The 20,994-nt window shown below is 37.3% G+C and overlaps 1 protein-coding gene across 1 annotated transcript in view; it reads right to left on the bottom strand.

Annotated features, from left to right (window-relative positions):
• NPHP3 (nephrocystin 3) overlaps nucleotides 1-3,582 on the bottom strand; it is a 43,386-nt gene extending 39,804 nt beyond the window's left edge. The window contains exons 1-3 of the mRNA XM_012766864.3: nucleotides 3,112-3,582; nucleotides 911-1,036; nucleotides 188-338 (exon numbers count right to left, since the gene is read on the bottom strand). Of these exons, the coding sequence (XP_012622318.1) occupies nucleotides 188-338; nucleotides 911-1,036; nucleotides 3,112-3,507 (673 nt within the window). The 5' untranslated portion in view covers nucleotides 3,508-3,582. The remainder of the gene's footprint in view (nucleotides 1-187; nucleotides 339-910; nucleotides 1,037-3,111) is intronic.
• Nucleotides 3,583-20,994: the final 17,412 nt, after the last annotated feature.

The raw sequence follows: 20,994 nt of genomic DNA, 5'->3' as shown, positions 1-20,994 counted from the left end.
GAGAAGGGGAGGGAGAGAAAGAGAGAAAGGGAAGGAGACGGAGAGGGAGAGAACTCTATTTGTTAAGAGCAAAGTAATAAGCTAACTAATATAGACAAATAAAAAGAATATAGCAGAATTCAAACTTGATTGTATATTAGAGCTATGCTGAAAGTGCAAAAATATTATAAACAAGAAATACATTTACCGGTAACATCTGTACAATTGTCATCTGAATCAGACTCCCCAGGATCAAACACCTGGATACCCTGAGCCTGTAGTCTCTGAAGTTTGCTTTCCAACTCTCGCTTGGCCCGCAATAAGTCCTGAATTTCATTTTCTTTGGTTTCTCTAAAAATCTTTAAAAAGAAGAATTTTATTTTGAAACATTTCTCATAATCAAAAAGTTGTGTCACTGACTCTTAAGGAAAAATTTTTTGATTTTAAAACCAATATTCACTTAGTACTTGATCTCCTCTTCTCTAGGATGACTATCCGAGCACCTTCTTTACCTTACTGTTTCATAACTGGAAACCATTCTTGTAGGATGCATGTCTGTGGTGTTAAAGTGTCACGTGCACTGTATGATGTTTAGTAGCTCTGTCTCTTTCTTACTAAATACCAGTAATGGCCTCCTACACACAACATCCCCAAACATTTCCAAATACTTTCCCTCACATAGAAACTTTCCTTTTTTATTTTTATTTTTTAAATCCCCACTAAAATGTTCACTTTTATGCCTTTTCTTTGAAATTATCTCAAGTTTATTGTGTCCAACTCAAGATGTAAAAAGTGCTCTATTCTAGTTCTTTTAAATTTTATGACTCTTACATGATTTACTTCTGTTTATTTACAGCAGTACTACATAAACTTTAAAAATATACTGTTTTTATTCAATGTCACTTTGAGGATAAAAATGTAAGGAATTTACCTTGAATTGCCTTTTAACTTTATCTCTGTCATGTTCAAATGTTGCTGCTCTCTCCATCGCTTGGTATTTTGCTTCTAAAGCACTTTCTTTTTCCCGAAGTATCTTCTGATAAGTTTTTTGAAGTGCCTAGAATAATTTACCTTGTTACTTCCTAACAGAAATAGTCTTGCTTCTGTTTTACATTCTTACACATGTTACATATCTTAAAATTTTAACAGTCTACTTACTATTTGCCATTTATGAAGAACTGAATGTTGCCATTTTATTCAAACACATAACAGAAAAAAACCCCACAAGCCTGCTTGAACTATAACAAATATAGATACTTCGACATCAAAGCTTTCATTGAAAATTCATACTTTTTCTTCAAAGTACTGCATCAGTGCCCTACACTTTAGTTTTCACATTTTTTTTTTTTTTTTTTTTGAGACAGAGTCTCACTTTGTTGCCCAGGCTAGAGTGAGTGCCGTGGCGTCAGCCTGGCTCACAGCAACCTCAAACTCCTGGGCTCAAGCAATCCTCCTGCCTCAGCCTCCCAAGTAGCTGGGACTACAGGCATTCGCCACCATGCCCGGCTAATTTTTTTTTTTTTTGTATATATATTAGTTGGCCAATTAATTTCTTTCTATTTATAGTAGAGACGGGGTCTCACTCTTTCTCAGGCTGGTTTCGAACTCCTGACCTTGAGCAATCCGCCCGCCTCGGCCTCCCAGAGAGCTAGGATTACAGGCGTGAGCCACCACGCCCGGCCTAGTTTTCACATTTTTAAGAGAATAAAAAGTACAATTTGTGAGGTTTAACTTGAAGGATAAGCAATTCTAGGAGACAGTGTGCTCCTTCGTACTATGTCTTATTCATTTTACTATCCCCTGAGCCCTTCAAAGTGCCTGATACACTGCAGGCCTCCAGCACATGTCTGATTTAATGAAATTACTATGTAGGAGTTTTTCAGGCCTAGATATGTGAGAAAGGAACCAATGTGTTTCATAAGGAATCAGGATTAGTGACAGGAGTAATAAGAGACTGTGACATTTGCCAAACTTTACTTCACTCTGGCCTACTTAGTTTGGCCTCCTTTTCTACCTGCCATCTCACAATTTCCAATGTGCAGTGTCTGCTGGGCAGTGCCTTGGACACCTGAAATCAGATATTTGATATGTACAAGACCATTTTATAAATGCAAGGCTGACAAGTAGGAAAATGATAATGCAACAGATAGACTGCTGATGTGTTATGTCTTCCCAGATTAACAGAGCTAATTACTTACACAACAGCTAACCACGAGGTTTTAAAAAAGCTGACTAGAAAAACGACTAGACTAGAAGACAGGAAACTTCTTTCTTTTAGAAAAATTGGTCAGAGATATTTATTCCACTCCTAGTGTAATGAGCCCAGGAAATCTTGGACTGCCTAGAAGTCTCTCCCATAGTAAAGAGTAAACAAATGACACAACAACCATCAGAGGGGTACCAAACGGATGGCAAAAAGTCTCTGAACTTTGCTTATAGAAAAGCAACGTTTTGCTTTAATACTATTTTAATGAATTAAAATAGACCCGCTACACGGAGGGGATGCAATAATTGCTTTTAGAGTAAATTAATCAAATAGACTAACGACATTCGACTACGTCTAGAGAAGGTTTTTCAGGTACAGCAGTTAAGGTGGTGAGAATCAGGAAGCGTCCCGAAAAAATTATGTCAAGATCATTTAAAACCCAAGAGCGATGAAAATGCACAAAGAAACCGAGACATGAGCACCACCTTGGAGGTATGTAAAATTTGGGGAAGGGGGTAAAACTCCTAGGAAGGGTTTGAGTTGCTTCAGCAGATGTCACCAAAGTCTATGTGTGTGTATGTGTGTGTGTGTGCTCCCTGGAGATTAGCATTTGCCTCTTCAGGATGCTTTTGGGCTGCTTCACGGTGTCTGAATGAATGAACCAGAAATAGGAAAAGGGGAGGGGAGTTGTTAAGGAGTCGTTTTAGACCCAAAGAGAGTAGTACAGCCTTTCAAATTACAATGAGGAGTAGTTTCCGCCCAACTTTCAAAACCCTTGGTTTGGAAAGGAGACAACATAGACAAGGAACAGGATCACTCTGGAGGTGTCCTCAGAGTGGCAAGCGGCGGAGCGGCTGTGGGCAGGCCGCCTGGTCTCAGTTTCCCCAGTGTCGCGGCCACCCCGGTGCGCGCCGGGCCGGCGATACCTGCAGTTCGGCCCGCAGTCGCTTGTTCTCCGTGTCCAGCTTGGCCTCGCGACGGCCCATGGACAACAACTCCTGGTTCTTGCTGACCCGGAAGATCTCGTACTCCTTCTTGAGCCGCTCGTACTCCGCCGCCGCGTACTCCAGCTCCGGCACCGACGAGCCGGTGGACTTGAAACTGGCCCCCAGCAGCCCGCCGCCGCCCGCCCCGCGGGGCAGCGACCCGGGCCCGGCCCCCGCCGCCGCTGCCCCGGCGCCTCGGCGGAACGAGTTGCGCAGCAGCCGCGCCTTGGGTTTCACCTCCACCGGGATCTCGCACGCCTCGCCGCCGCCCGCGCCGTAGGTGTCCTCGATCACCTCCCCGCCCGCGGGGCTTACAAGCGACGACGCTGTCCCCATTGCTCCGGCGGCCGCCGCTTCCAGCCCGCTGGGTACCAGGAGGGGGCGGGACGGGGCAGTGCGAGCGGGGTGGGACGGGGCAGCAGGACGGAAGGGGCGGGACGAGAGGGGCGGAGCAGGGAGTCTGGGCGGGGCAGTATGACGGAAGGGGGCGGAGCTAGAGGGGCGGGATGGGGCGGGGCAGCGGGACCAGGCGGGGCAGCATGACGGAAGGGGCGGGGCAGCGGGACGGGGCGGAGTGAGAGGGATGGAGCGGGCAACAAGAAGATCGAGGGGGCAGGGCAGCAAGGAGAGTGGGGTGAGAGGGGCGGGGCGGAGCTAGTGGTGTGGGCGGGGAAGCAAAGAGGGCGGGGCGGACAGCAGGAGGGGCGGGGTGAAGGGGGCAGGGCCTCAGGATGGGGTGGGGCGAGTGGTGAGCAGCGTGGCGGGCCGGGAGGGACCAGCGCTGGACAAGATCCAGGTGGATGGCGCACGGGGGATGTCCCGCTACCTTTTGAACTACAGGAAGTTTTGAAGCTGGGGTGGCCCTGCCGAGTTGTACTATATTGGGGTGGGTGCTGGAACATAACCCCACATGGGCCACTCATTGGTTCTCTTTAGCCAAGGTCATATCTGTGGGTAGTGACAGGTGAGAACTGTCTTGTCTGCTGACAGCACTTCCAGGTGCTAGAAGTCAAATCCTTCAGTCATCACAACATCTAACACAATAGTAAACACAACCTTTCTCCCAAAGAACTCAGGGAATACAGACCAATTCTAACTCCAAAACGACCTCTCTTTCACTCCCTCCATCAAAGTGGCTAGACATCCTTTCTCTTACCCTTTAAATTTTCTTCAGGAGGACATCAGACACCAGGCCTTTGTGCTTGTCAAAATTCAGGGCATACATGTTAATTTCTTAAGGTAGTCTCCTGAGATTAAGGGAAACATTTCCACCATCATGATACCTTAAGAACTTTCTACTTTTTCAAATCCTTTCTGATCTCTAACTTCCAATTTTTGTACCCTCTATGTGGATCAGAGGTTTAAGGATCATCCATTAGGTTTTTTACCAACTCCTTTAAAAAATTATGCATCTTAGTACCTTCTTTGTCATGGGCTTCATCTAAAGACTTCCAAAATTATGCTTGCATGAGAGAATAATCATCACTCATTCCCTCCAACAAATCACTGAACAAACTACACCAACTTTCCACACCTTGTAGAGTAAATTCAGATTCTGCAGTTCAGAACTTAGTGCCCTGAAGATATGCATCTCTCCTTTCCCTACTTCTCTGTTTTGTTACATTCCTCTACCTTTGACAGTTCCTCCATCCTAGTAAGGCTGATCGTCTTCTCTTACCAGCTGATTTCTAATTTCATTCAGTGCTGTCAATCCTCACTTCTTTCACAGTCTTGCTGCTTTCTCTAACTTTCCCTAGATAATCCTACGTTTTGAGAGTTTATCATGTCAATAGTTTCAGTTTAACAATCATTGCCTACTATGTGCAAAGCACATACTTATTGTTTATCCGATCTTGTTCTCCATCAGTTGCATCTACAGTCTATTAATATCAATCTTAGTTTTTTGGTAGTTGTTGTTATTGTTTCTATACTATTTGTTGCTATTGAGTTCCTACTGAGTAAATAATGTAGTACAAATGACTGATCATCCAAAGGTGTCAAATGCAGCTCCAGTTCTCAAAAAGAGAACTAACATGGACTAACAAAAAAAAATAGTAACAACATGGACTAGTTGTTATTGCCTTCCTTAATAACCTTTAAGTAGCTTTGCAGATGCCCCAAAACACAAATCTAGGTTTGTTGAGATCCTGGAGATGTCCCCCTATAATATAATACTGATTACTGGCTGTCTTCCTCATCAAGGACACTATATACATTTAGCACCTATACTGATCTTGGATAACTACTGTTCAGTGCTGAAGTGACCAAACCAAGTGAGTGAGCCTAAAGATGATCAGATCTAGAGTGCTAGCAGATACTCAAGTATAATAGTGTGGTTGGTTTTCAATATATTTCTTAATTCTAGAACATGATGTAATTTAGTCTAATTTTCAACCTCATCCTCTGTTTTCCTTCTTTATAATGAATTTAACCCACATACTTCACTCTGTATTTAGGAAAGGTAACTTTGAACACAGAGATAAAATAAGGAATAAAATCTCCAGCAGGCAGCTTGTGGCTGATTAAAGATTGCCATAAACTTTTTTAGCACTCCTCCATTTGTAAGGTGAGGCTTATGACTAGGACAACTACATAATTTGTGGGTCCCAGTGCTAAATAAAAATGTAGTGACCTTTGTTAAAAAATTATGAAGAATTTCAAGATGGCAACAGCAGAGCATTAAACCAAGTGTGGGGTCCTTTTGAACTGGAGCCCTGTGCAACTGAACATGGGGCTCTTTATACAGTTGCATGCCTATGAAACCAGCCTATTTATGTCTCCTCATCTTCAATCTAAGTGAGCTCTGTGACTCTTTTACCAATAGACTATGGCAGAAATGATACTGTGTCAGTTTCCAACTGAGGCCTTGAGAAAATGACAGCTTCTATTTCCTGTCTTGAAACACTCTGGAAGCCTTGAGCCACTGTGTAAAGAGACATACTATTCTAAGACTGCCAGACTGGAGAGGTGCTTGTGTAGGCATTCCAGATGAGTCTCAGCTGTGCTCAGCCTCCCAGCCATACTTACCAAGGCATGTGGAATGAAGCCACCTTGGACTCTTTAGACCAGCCCATTCATTAACTAGATACTTGTGACTTCAGTATACGCCACAGGAGCAGAATAACCCAGCCAGCCCCAGCCCAAATTTCTGACCCACAGAATCATGAGATATAATAAAATTGATATTGGTTTAAGCCATTAAATTTTGGGGTGATTTGTTCTCACACCTGGAACAAGAAAAAAAATTTCTCTGCATTTGGTCTGGGTAGATTGTGATGGTAATAAACAATGCTGCCATCTTTTTAAAAAAATGATTTGTAGAATAAATATCATTCAGGTAGAGTTGTGTATGTTTGGTCCTCAGACTGTGAATCTTGGAATCATTTGGAATATTTGTTAAAAATTGAGATCTATTGCATTTTAATTTCTGAGACTAGGGCTTGAAAATTTGCTGGTTAAGTTAGCTCTCAGGCAGTAATTATGCACTTTGAGATCTAAGAACCACAAAGATTACATAACAATTTTGGTTGATCTAATTCCTTGCTACTCAAAGTATGGTCCACAGACAGCAGCATCAGCACCACCTTGAAGCTTGTTAGGAATCAGATGCTCGCATTCCATCACAGACCTACTGTATCACAATTTGCAGATTAAAAGGCGCCCCCCAGGTGATCTGAATATACATTAAAATTTGAACAACATTGCTGTAGAATGATTCTTAACCTTGGTTGCACAATACAATTACCTGAAGAACTTAAAAAAACAAAGACTGCTGCCTGGGCTTCACCCTTAGATCAGAATCTCCAGGGTTTGGGGTCTGGCCATCATTAATTTTAAAAAAAACTCTCCAGAGGATTTTAATCAGCCGTCAAGGCTGAAAACCAATGATTTCACCTTTGCCATCTCATTATTGCCAACATGTGTGCAATCCCCTCTGGTAACTATCTCAGCATATGTTTGCATTCAGATTTCTGTTGGAGCCGTCTTTCATCACAGTTCACCATAGTGAATGTGCGTGTGATTTTGACCATATAGTATTGTGCTCCAACTTTAGAGATAGACATTGCACTGCAAATGATCATAATGTCCCCAAGAAAATTTATCACCTTGGAATAAATGACCTTATCTAATTGGAAATGCTGCATTGAATAGTGGTCTTTGAAGAGAAAGGAACTCTGCAGAAGGAAGGCATTTTAGTTCTCGTTAAATTTTCCAACCTTCTCCCAGGTCATTTAGTCCTCCTGAGTTATACCAAGTGAATTCTGACTTTTAAAGTCCCGTGTTACAAAGTCTGTAAATATAACTCTAATTTTAGGGACTAATTAACAACAGGGAAAACTAAACTGATTAAGCGCCTGTGATTTAAGATTTCTACCATTAGGGGTCAGTATAACTCAGGAAAAGATTACTTTGGCTGTAGGTATATAAAAGGAACATCTTTCTCACGTGAAGATGACCGTAAAGAATTCAGTCTAGGTATTGTTTTCATTAGTGATCATCTACATTACCTTGCTTAGTTCCCATTGCAAGTAATAATGACTCTGGAAATTAGCTATAAGAGCAGAGGTCAGCAAATTTTTTCTATAAAGGACCAGTTAGTAAATATTTCAGTCTTTGCAAGCCATGTGGTCTCTGTCATAATCAGTCAACTCTGCTATTATAGCACAAAAGCAGCCCTACACGATATGAAAACAAATGGCATGTCTGCATCCCAACAAAACTTTATTTACAAAAACAGCTGGCAGGCTGGATTTGGCTTGGAGGCTGTAGTTTGATGACCCCTGAACTAGAGAGGTAGTTCTCAAACCTAGATAATTTTCAGAATTATTGGGGGAGATTGTTAAAAATTTAGATTTCTGGACCCCACATCCCATCCACTAAATCAAAGTATTTGTGATTGGGGCTCATACATTTTGATTATTTAAAATTCCCATTTGATTCTGAAGCAAATACTAATTTAGAAACCTACATTAGGCTAAAATTAAATTAATTGCCTCTTTAGGGGAACATAAGGTCCACGTTGGCATATTATAAGATTTGCAGCATCTGAATAACTACTATGGTGTAAAAGATACAAATGTAAATCTTGGGATTCGAATATCTTTATAGGTACTCTCAAAGTACATCAATGAAGGGCTCATTCCTCTGCAAATGTTTGTCTTAAGCCACTGTCTTTGTATTATTAGGTACCACAGTACAACTCAGCCTATCCTGACTGACAGAGTGACATACTGAATTTGTCAAAATAGGGAAGGAGAGGAAATTGAAGAAAACAGTAAAGGAGAAAGAATAGAGATGAGAGAAATGGTAGAATGCTATGTAGTACCTCCCCCAAATGTCCCAAATCTTCAATAAATTTACAAACTCTGAAAAAGCTTGCTGTGATTGACTTTTATTTATTTATGATTATATCAGCTACCTCAGAGGAGAAATGCAGTTTTCACTACTGTATAAATTTGATAAAGTATGTGCCTTTTCTCACTTAAATCAGCCACAGAGGAGAGAGTCAACTGACATCTGTAGTTGCAAGAAAAAAAATCTCCTGACAAGTAATGTATTGGTAAAAATGGCTGATTTTAACTTTCAAGAGTTTAAAGCGTAGGAGAATTTATCTTTTAGATAATATTTACCCATAATTACAAACTTTTATTAATTCTTAAGACAACTGATAGGAGTTTATATAAGACTTATAGCCCCGATTTATTATATAAGTACATTGTGTTCCAGTGATTAATTTAAAAACTTGATATTTAGTATTTGAAGTATATTTTGTCAAGAAACAGTGTTAGACCAGGTGGATATTGTTTCAGCATAGCACACACACAGGTGAAAACTATTTATACTAAATGCAGAATAAAAACAACTCAAACACCATTGTAATATGTATTCTATAGAAACATGCTTTCAACATATTAAATTAGATTATCCAGGAACATATCCATCCTTGGGTTATGAAATCTTAGCTATCACCCCTGCCCATGTTTGTAGCCTAGTAGGCACTGCATAAAGGACACCTACAACCACAGACCAAAGTGGACACATTCCACTGGTTTGAGACAGATGCTCCAGGAGGGAGGAGACCTGGAAAAGGGGACAGGACAGGGAACAAATTGTTATATAGTTTCCATTGCTTAGATTCAAGTAAGATCTTGTGCAGGTTATTTGACTTCTTGCACTTTAGTTTCCTCATCTGAAAATGGAGATAATAGTCGTAGGCTTCATAGCAATTGTAGACAACCAAAGGAGTAAATTGGAATTGATTATGTTTTGTTCTTCAGGGATACAGAAAACACACTATTTCACTTAGCTAAATTATATTCCCCAAAGAACTTAGTAGAGTAACCCTAAAGCAAATTTTCAAGCCTGGCAGATATATTTCATCTGCTGAAGGCTGTTTTGATTGACAATCCAATAAGACTCAGCCTTTGTGTGACAGAAATCACTGGTATATGTGCATCCTTAAGGACACATCACTACCACTGTCCTAAAAATAGTATCTCTTCACCTGTTTCTGACTATTCCATTTTGAACAAGAGTAAGACCATTCCATGGAGAAGACAGGAAGTACCAGATTTGTTTTTTTAAAATTTATAAATAAAAATTATATATATATATATATATCATGTACATGATGTTTTGATATATGTATACATTGTGGATGACTAAATCAAGGTAGTTAACATGTGTATATACATTACCTTATACATTTATTATTTTTGTGGTTAGAACATTCAAAATCTCCTCTTTTAGCAGTTTTCAAGTATATAATATGTTATCAACTGTAGTCACCATGTAGTGTAATAGATCTCTTAAACTTATTCTTCCTGTCTAACTGAAATTTTGTAACCTTTAGACCAACACATCCCCAATCCCCCTTGCCTCCAGTCCCTGGTAACTATCAGCATTCTATTCTCTGCTTCTATGAGTTCTCCTCTTTTAGATTCTGCATTTAAGAGAGATCATATGGTATTTGTCTGGCTTATTTCACTTAGCATAATATATACCAGTTTCATTGACATTGTTACAAATGATAGCATTTCCCTCTTTAACAGCTGAATAGTATTCCATTGTATACCTATAAAATTTTCTTTATCCATTCATCTGTTAATGGACACTTAGGTTGATTTCATGTCTTGAGTATTATGAATAATGCTGCAATGAACATGGCAATGTAGATATCTCTTTGTCATATTAATTTTATTTTCTTCGGATATATACCCAGTAGTGGGATTGCTGGATCATATAGCAGTTCTAGTTTTAACTATTTGAGGAAACTCCATATTGTTTTCCATAATGGTTGTACTAATTTACAGCCTACCAACAGTATGAAAGGGTTTCCTTTTCTCCACATCCTTGTCAACTCTTTTGTCTTTTTGGTAATAGCCAGTCTAACAGGTATGAGATGATATCTCGCTATAGCTTTAATTTGCATTTTCTTCGTGATTAGTGATATTGAAGATTTATTCATATAGCTGTTGGCTATTTGTATGTCTTCTTTTGAGAAATGTCTATTCAGGTTCTTTGCCCATTTTTAAATCAATTTATTTGTTTTCGGGTTATTGAGTTGTTTGAACTCCTTATATATTTTGAATATTAACCAATTATTAGATTTATAGTTTGCAAATATTTACTCCCATTCTATAGGTTGTCTTTTTACTCTGTTGTTTGCTTTCTTTGCTATGTAGAAACTTCTTCATTTAATGTAGTAACATTTGTCTATATTGCTTTTGTTGTCAGTTATTTTGGGATCCTATAAAAAAACCACAAAAAAACGATTGCCCAGACCAATGTCATGGTACTTTCCCCTTATGTTTTCTTCTAGTAGTTTTATGGTTTCAGGTCTTATGTTTAAGTCTTTAATTCATTTTGAGTTGATTTTTGTATAAGAGGTGAGAAAAGGTCTAAATTCATTCTTTATGCACATGGATATCCAGTTTTACCAACACCATTTATTGAAGAAATTGTCTTTTCCCTATTGTGTGTTCCTGACACCTTTGTCAAAAATCAACTGACCATAAATGTGTGGATTTATTTTTGGACTCTCTATTCTGATGGACTGTTCTATTCATATGTGCCTGTTTTTATTTCAGTGCCATGCTGTTTTGACTACCATAGCTTTGTAGCAGGTTTTAAAATCAGTGTGATACCTCTAGTTTTGTTCTTTTTGATCAAGATTGCTTTAGTTATTTGAGGGAGGTCTTTTACGGTTTCATATAAATCTTAGGATTGTTTTCTTTTATTTCTGTGAGAAACGTCATTGGGATTTTGGTAGGGATTGCATTGTATCTATAGATTGCTTTGAGTATGGACATTTTTAATAATATTATTCTTCTAATATATAAACATGGGATATCTTTCCATTTATTTGCATCTTCTTCACTTACCTTTAGCAGCATTTGAGTTGTCTCCCATACATCAGTTTATTAGATAATAGACTCATAAAACCCATTGAACCAAAACAAAACAAAACAAGACTCACAAAAAATGCTACTTTGAAAATGGAAGGAAGAGTTTGTTTTCATGTGGAGAAAACATAGCTAAGATAGAATACGATTTTACTTTTGACAAAGCAGTAACTGGTAGCACAAAATTATAGGGTATAGCACATAGGTAATAGTTTGCTTAATCACTTTCATTATCAACAATGTTTTTTCCACTCCTGTTGGACTCAGGGAATCTCCCCCAAACTGTGTCCTCACTTTTCTTCTAGCGTGTTTGGGTTTTGAGTGGCTGGCTCTATCCTCAGCTGTGAGGTGTGTGCCATCTGTGTGCAAGAGACATTTGAATCCACCCTTCCACCTTTAACTTCTCCCCTCTGTCCATTTTTACGTTGCCCTTTGTCAGATGCACTTCTTCCACTGGACATTCACTTGAAACTCAAATCACACCTGGGGAAAGCCATCTTCTAACCATTCCCAGAGAAGGATAGCCATAGCCTTTTCCCTTACACTATTTAATCTTCAAATCAGGTAAACAAAGTCACATTTGTGATTTACCGGTAGAGTCTTACCACCTCCACCAAGCTTATACAAATTTATAGGATTTCCAGTTACTAGGAAGAGTTTCTAGAAATTCAGGTACACAGCCTTTGCCTCACTCTACATCTTAACAAAGATTAATTTATTTTGAGACAGAGTCTTACTCTGTTGCCCAGGCTAGAGTGCCATGGCGTCAGCCTAGCTCACATCAACCTCAAACTCCTGGGCTCAAGCAATCCTTCTGCCTCAGCCTCCCAAGTAGCTGGGACTACAGCATGCACCACCATGCCTGGCTAATTCTATTTTTGGTAGAGACTGGGTCTCACTCTTGCCTGGGCTAGTCTCAAACTCCTGAGCTCAAACAATCTGCCTGCCTCAGCCTCCCAGAGTGCTAGGAGCAAAGGTTAATTTTGATCCTTGGTAGTTACCCATAATCTCCCTTTAGGGCAGTTTTAAAATACCACCTAAGAAGAAATTTCAAATTTATTTATAATAAAATCTATTCTTGCTCTTTCTCCTGTACTATTTGATTTTTTAATAACTTTTAATTGTCAGGGCTAGTAGATTCAGCAGGTGAGTTGTTATACATTCCTTAGCGGATTCCGACTTCCATGGCCACTGTCCTGCTTCTCCTATACTATTTGTTACTTGGCATCGTTCTTTTCTTTAGAAGATTTTTAGATTATTATGCCATCTATTCCTTCTGTGCACTTTTAGAGCCACAGCAACCTTGCCCAGAAGATTGGAGCTATGTTTCCACCATAGTGCATTCCTCAGCATTGGTCCTTTCTAGTGAATCCCTGAGACTTTCCAAAGTCTGGAGGGAAGAAAGGAGGCAGTGAGGCAAACCAGGGTTTGAATCCCAGTTCTGCTCTTTCTAGCCGTGTGACTTTTGGCAAGTTCCATTACCTCTCTGAGCCTTCCTTTTTTCTGTTAGCTTTCTCCTCGCTTAACTGTAAAATGAGCCGCATAGACTGGATTGTAAGAACTTAATGAGTGGCACAGTGGTGACTTTACCTAGCAGGATTCCTAACAGCTGTTAGTCAATGCTACCTCCTTCCTCCCTTGCCTCCCACCCCATCCCACCCCCTTGTATCCAGGAACTGAATAGAACCAATTTCCTGAGAGTTAAAGGGTTGAAGTTCAGACAGAAGTAGGTTCTGACATTATATGCATTATTAATAAAAATCAAAAAACATACGGTTGTCACTTCCACATAGTTCACTTGTAGGGAAACCTCAGCTATGTGAAATACCACTCCCCATAAGTGGAAAAGGAGAAAAGTGATTTTGGTAAAAATCTATGCCCTTTCATGTCCAGCATTCGCCCAACTCACAGGAGAGGATTTTAAGGCCTCCATGAAGTTCCTACTCATTATTGGATATTGGCTTCTAACATTACAGCAGATTATAAAAGATGGGACAAAGCAAGAACAACAGCAATAATAAAAACAGCAGCTGTGGCCTGAAGTCGAGGCAGGAAGCAGGAAAACTACAAAAATTAGACAGGAGGATTTTCAAAAAGGAGTAGTCTGGCATCTTTAGCAGTCTTGTATTCTCTGAGAACACTGTAGGATAGTATCATGACCAATGTTCATAATTGTGATTCCTTAATTGTCAGTGAGAGTATATATTATGTTGTTTGTAGTTGTTGTTTAACTATATTGGAAAGTTTATAATAGTTTTTAAAATTTTTCCATACTAAGTATTAATAGTTAATATGTTTTCTTAAAAAGATACTGGTGGCCCTTCGTCAGGGAAGTTTCTATTATCTTGAAATTTTAGTGTGTGGGACATCTGTGATAAGCCAGTTACTTCCACTATTGTCAATGTGTATGTGTCTCTGTGTACACAAACATACACACACACACATACAAAAAAAAAAAAACACATAACCTCTCTAAGAGATTTTACTGTAATGTATTCAAGTAAAACATTCCCCTTTGAACTCTACATTTGGGAGATTCAGTTACTAAAGGTATAAAAATTATTAATTCTAGTGTGGTTTCACAGAACATTGCCACGGTGAAACTTCAGAGGATAAAATCACCTCTATAAAATACTATTTTTCTGGATTAGGAACAAACATTCTTTGAGTAAATTAGATCCTTCTTCACCTTAGGAAATAAAACTTCAGACTTCCCATCGTAGCATAAAAAGTAATTTTTGTCATTTTCTCCTCTGCATTCAATTATCCTGAATGTTTCAGCTTCTTAGAGCAAATTGGCTTCCCCCAAACTAGCTATGTTTTTGAAATTACTTTTCTTTCCTTAGAAATAATTTCCATATATTATTGAGCTCTACCACAAAGTTTCTATCCTGGGTAATTTTTTTCTGGAACTTTGTGGATTTAAATATAATAGTTACATAAGACACATATACTAACAATACTTATTATCAATATTTGTGACTTAATTTTCAATATATTTTCTCTTGTTTGTTTTTTTTCCTCAAAATAAGCCAAAGGTCTATATTCAATAGATGCTGCAATTTCACTTACATTTAAAAGGAAAAAAGACAAAGTATATTTTTTGCCTTCATTTGGGTTAATCTAGTATTTTAAAATATTATTTTATCTGTCCATATTAGCTCTTATACACTTATGTATTAGTCTTTTAGTGGTTACTTTAAACATTTTAATGTGTCTTTGGTTATTAGAATTTATCATAAATCAAAACTTTTTGTACTTCTCAGATAATGCAAGAATTTAAAAATTGCAACTTCTTTAACCCCACCTTTAACTTTTATACTTTTGTTGTCCAGCATTGTAATTCTCTATATATTTTAATTCCTAGGACATAATTCATAATTATGTTAATATAGTAAGTATTTCTTCATATTTATGTCCTTTTTCCCCTTTCTGTTGCTCTTCATTCCTTGCTGAATTCCCCTCCTTCCATTTGGGGTCATTTTTATTTACCTGAAAAACTCTCTAGTATTTTCTTTTACTGAAAGTTTGCTACTGACAAATGCTCTCCATTTTTGTTTGTCTTAAAATATTATCATTTAACTTTCTCTTTTTGAAGGATATTTCTGCTGAGTTTCAAATTCTAAGCTGGCAGTTTTTTCTTTCAGCATTTTAAACATGTCATTCCATTGATTCCATAGCTTCCATTGCTTATGTTTAACAGTCAACTATAAATCTCATTGCTGAGTCTTTGAAGATAATGTTCCTTTTTTCTTCTGTTTTTTGATTTTTCCCTTTATTTTCTATTTTCATCAGTTTCAGTATGATTTTTTGCATCCTGTTGGGGATTTTAGAGTTCTTTTAGCCTAAGGCTTAATGTCTTAAGTTGATCATTTTTGCAAATGCTCAGCCAACCTCTTTTTAAATATTGTTTTTGCCCAATTTCCCCTCTCCCCCTATTCTGATTCTTTGATTAAATGTATGTTCAACCCTTTTACTCTATCATATATGTCTCTAATGTAACTTCAGACAACATAAGAGAATGGAAAATAATTTTCCACTTTTTAATTATCACCATACTTTAGTCTGGATATCTTCTACTGAATTATCTTCAATTTCATTAAATACTTATTTGAGTTTAATCTGTCCTTAGAATCATCTATTGAATTCTCATATTTATTGATTTAGTTATATTTGCTTATTTATATTATACTATTTTAATCCCTTGAAATAGAGTCCTGTCCTCTTATAAAATTCTTCATATTGTTATCTATTTTCTTGAATATATTTATCTTCTAGAAATCTCACTAGACCAAAAGACTTCAGTAGAAAACAAATCTGCTGAAAGATAACCGCTGCCTTGGTGTAGTGAATCTTATCTCCGTGAGTAGGAATAATAAACACAAGATATAAAGGCAAAAAGTCATGAGAATTATATGCAGCAAAAGAGAGGGTGACCTGCACATTATGACATAAAAATGGTCATAGAATTTAAATGCTGAACAGGACTTTGGTGATCACGTGAGCTAAACTCACCACAATGCCTAGCATCTTGCACCTAATGAACACTCAGCAAGTCTAAATAACAAGTTTATTCCCTTTGAGTAAGTCAAGCCCGGCAAGTGACCTCCCCAAGAGACATAATACAAACAGAGCAAAGAAGGAACTCTTAATTCAGAAGAATGTCACTCAGAATTTTCATCTCTATAAGTATCTTCCATTGATATATGACATTTTTCTTCACTTATTGGACTTTTTATTTAAAAAAATTTCAAACATATACAAAGCAAATGGAATAATTTACACATACAAAATAGATAGAATAATGAATCCTCATGTACATATTGCCCAAGTTAAAAATTGTTCAACATTCTATTTATTTCAACTAATTATTGTTTCATTTACTCTTCCACCCACTGTCCAACCCTCAACTTATTTATTATATTTTTAAAAAAATTTTTTCAAGGTAGAATTTGTCAATATTGAAAAGACGGGCTGGGCACCGGTGGCCCACACCTGTAATTTTAGAACTTTGGGAGGCTGAGGCAGGGCAACTGCTTGAGGCCAGGAGTTTGAGACCAGCCTGAGCAAGAGCGAGACCTTGTCTCTACAAAAAATAGAAAAATTAACTGAGTGTGGTAGCATGTGCCTGTAGTCCCAGCTACTTGAGAGGCTGAGGCAGGATGATTGCTTGAGCCTAGGAGTTTGAGGTTTCAGTGAGCTATGATGATGCCCCTGAACTCTAGCCTGGGCAACAGAGTAAGATCCTGTTTTAAAAATTTTTTAATTAAAAAAAAAAGAAAAGACACATCTTAACCATTCAATACTGACAAATGGATCTGCTTTTATAACTGTACTGTTATGGATTAAATAGTATCAACCAATAATTCATATGTTGAAGCCTTAACTCCCAATGTGACTGTGTTTGGAGATATGGCCTGGAAGGAGGTAATAAAGATTTAGTGGAGCCATAAAGATGAGGGGGGGCCTTAATTTGATAGGGCTGGTGCCCTTATCAGAGAAGGAAGAGATACCAGAGATCTCTCTCTCTGCATATGCACAAGGATGTCATGTGGGCACACAGCATGATGGCAGCCACCTATGAGTTAAGAAAATCAGCCTCAGAATGAAACCTGCCTTGCTAGCACCTTGATCTTGGACTTCCCAGCCTCCGAAACTGTGATAAATAAATTTCTGTTGTTTAAGTCGCTCAGTCTGTGGTATTTTGTTATGGTAGCTTGAGCTGACTAACACATGCACACCAGCACGACAGGGAACATAGTAATCTACCCTGGAAATTCCCTCATGTCTCTTTCCAAACAATCCCTAGCGCTCTTCTTCCTACCCTTGAGGCAACCACTGTTTTATTTATTTTTATTTGTGATTTTTTTTTTTTTTGAGGCAGAGTCTCACTCTGTTGCCCAGGCTAGAGTGAGTGCCATGGTGTCAACCTAGCTCACAGCAACCTTAAACTCCTGGGCTCAAGCAATCCTGCTGCCTCAGCCTTCCGAGTAGCTGGGACTACAGGCATGTGCCCCTATGCCTGGCTAATTTTTCTATGTATTTTTAGTTGTCCAATTAATTTCTTTCTATTTTTAGTAGAGATGGGGTCTCGCTCTTGCTCAGGCTGGTTTCAAACTCCTGATCTTGAGCGATCCGCTCCCCTCAGCCTCGCAGAGTGCTAGTATTATAGGCGTGAGCCACTATGCCTGGCGTGATTTGTTTTTTAAAATATTTTTTATTTGTATATATTCATGGGGTACAAGTGCAATTTTTCTACACTGATATATTGCATTGTGGTGAAGTCCGGGCCTTCAGTGCATCTATCACTGGAACAATGCACATTGCACCCACCAAGCAATCTCCCCTCATCCACGCCCCTCCCCCTTCCTCACACCTCTGAACCTCCATTGTCCATCATTTTACACTCTGCTTAAATGTGTACACATTATTTAGTTCCCACTTATAAGTGAGAACATGTGGTTTTTGTCTGTGTCTGAGTTGTTTCACTTAATAACCTCCAGTTCCATCCATGTTGCTGCAAAAGACATGATTTCATTCTTTTTTTTATGGCTTTTTCATTGTATATATATTTCATATTCTCTTTATCCAATCCTCCACTGATGGACACTTCAGTTGATTCCATATCTTTGCTATTGTGAATAGTGCTATGATAAACATATGAATGCAGGTATCTTTTTTTTATATATTGACTTCTTTTCCTTTGGACAGATACTCAGTGGGATTGCTGAATCATATGGTACTTCGATATTTAGTTCTTTGATAAATCTTCATACTGTTTTTCATAGAACAACCACTGTTTAATTTTTTAACCTTATATTAGTGTTTCCTGTTTTAGAAATTTGTATAAATGAAATAATTTATAAATAAATTATAAATAATTATAAATTATATAATTATAATTATAAATAAATTTGTATAAATGAATAATTTATAAATAAAATATGTTGAATGGGTTTCCTTCATTCAATATTATGTCTGTGAGACTTACCTGTATTGTGATGATTTCTTTTCATTGTTCAGCAGTATTCCATTGTATGAATATTATCATAATTTGTTTACCTATTCTCATGTTGATAGACATTTGAGTTGATTCCAATTTTCAGCTGTTGTGACTAGAGCTGTTATGAACATTCTTGTATAAGCCTTTTTGTGGACATAAGTTTTGATTTCTCTTGGATAAATGCATAGGAGTGAGATTGCCAGGTCAAAGAGTAATGTATATTTTAGCCATTCTAATGGATGTACAGTGGTATCTCATTGAGATATTAGCTTCTATTTCCCTAATGACTGATAATGTGAAACATTTTTTAATGTGCTTGTTTGTCATTTGTATATTTTCCTCTGTGAAGTGTACACTGTACTTTTGCCTATTTTCAATTGATCATTATTACTAAGTTGTAGTCATTCATTATATGTTCTGGATGTTAGATATATGGTATGTGATATGTTCTGTATGTCTGTGGCTTGCCTGTTTGTTTTCTTGATGCTGTCTTTTGATGAACACAAGTTTTACATTTTGATGAAGTCTAATTTATTAAAATTTTCTTCTATGGTTATCACTTTCTGTATTCTAAGAAATCTTTGCCTATCTCATGTTTTGAAAATATTCTCCTATATTTTTTTGAAAGCTTTATGGTTTTGGTTTTTATGTTTAGGTCTATGATCTATCTTAATATTAACATACTTGAGATCATATTATATATATAACTTTATAACTTGTTCCTACCTCCAACCCTATTTCATCAACCTTTTCACATGTCATGGAAAACACTTCATAAATAATATTAGGAGCTGTATGACTTTCCATGCTAGGAATGTATCATAATTTATTTAATGGTTCCTTTATTTTTGGACTTTTAGGTTATTCTCTGTGCGTGTCTCTCTCTGCTGCTATAAATAATACTTGTAATAAAAATCTTTTTTTTTTCAAATATATTTGCATTTTGGATTACTTCTTTTGGGTGCATTTCTAGAAGGGGAATTACTGAGCCAAACAGTATAGAACATCTTTAAGACTCTTAACACACATTATATCCCTAAATGCTTTCCAAAAGAGAATGTGATCATTTAAATTCCCTCCAACAGCATATAAAAATGTTATCTCATCATATTCTCTCACTGAGTACTATCCTTCTTTAAAACCTTTTCTCCTTTGACATGTTAAATAAAGTATTTTTTGCAGTGTCAATTTGTATTTATTTGATTATTGTTTGAATTTTTAAAAGACATTAAAATTGTTTTCCTAATTTTTGAATAGCCAATTTATATACTGTACTCACTCATCCATTACTTATCTAAAGGGGTCCTACCTTTATTTTCTATGAGTTTGTTCCAGAAATTTACATTTTAAGTATGTTAACCACTTATTTTATGCTCATATTATACTCAGGTTTTGCTTGTGATTTTTGTTTATGATTTTTGATGTTCTGTTTCTAGTAAAAATTTTTGTCAGTACTATAAAGACATTTAGAAATATACCAATAGTAAGATTCAGAGACAGGATAGGTAGTAGTGATTAGCTCAGTATAACACTTTTCACTGGGATGGTAAGGTAAGGATTCTCATCTTTGACCTGCTCAGAGATTACTATGTACCCATGAGTAGGTCCTATTTATCTTCTCCTTTTTCCCCATGTACAAAATACAGATAAATATTAAACATTAATGAGACTTCTAGATGATGGTATAATTAAATACAAAGTATTATGCCTGTGAGCTATTTTAGCATAAATATTGTGTGGTGAGTACAGACTCATTTTCTTTCTTTTTATATATTTTTAGGGGGTAAAAATGTAATAAAAATGCATGTGTTATTTCACTTCTATGGTAAAAGTAAATTTATCATATTTGAGAGAAACAATTCCCTGAAAGGAAAGATGTTATTGTTTAAAACAGGTTCAACTGCCATTATATGTAATACCCTAGGAAAATTATAGAAGAAAGGTCTTAATTAATGAAGAAGATTCATTCTAAAGATACCCTTTACTATTCAACACAGCTAGGCTTTCTGAAACCTTACCTTGGGCAGCTACTCCTTTTGGTAGTTAATATCAGAATTCACAAATGTTCCTTATGAATTTAAACCATGTTACTTATATCAAGTTGCTTCCTCTGCATCATGAAATAGTAGACTTATTATAGATCTGGAAGATTTGAAGACTATTTTATCTAGTTTTATAGTTGTGAGAATTGAGTCCCAAGGAATTTCAGCATTTTCTCAAAAACTAGTTATTTCCAAGAAACGAATGCTAGGGACCAGACTAGAACCTGGAATCTCTTGCTTTCTACTCTGGAGTTCTTCCATAGCTCCCACACTGAATAAAGCAATTTAGTAAATTCCAAGCACAGCTACCTCAAAATGAAAAATAGGCCACTTCAAAATTTGTACTTTTTAGCATAAAATGCATCAGTTCAAA

Source organism: Microcebus murinus, chromosome 1, assembly GCF_040939455.1.
Source record: "Microcebus murinus isolate Inina chromosome 1, M.murinus_Inina_mat1.0, whole genome shotgun sequence".
Lineage (NCBI taxonomy): Eukaryota > Metazoa > Chordata > Mammalia > Primates > Cheirogaleidae > Microcebus > Microcebus murinus.
The sequence above is the reverse complement of the archived record's forward strand: the minus strand, read 5'-3'. Positions and strand labels throughout refer to the sequence as shown.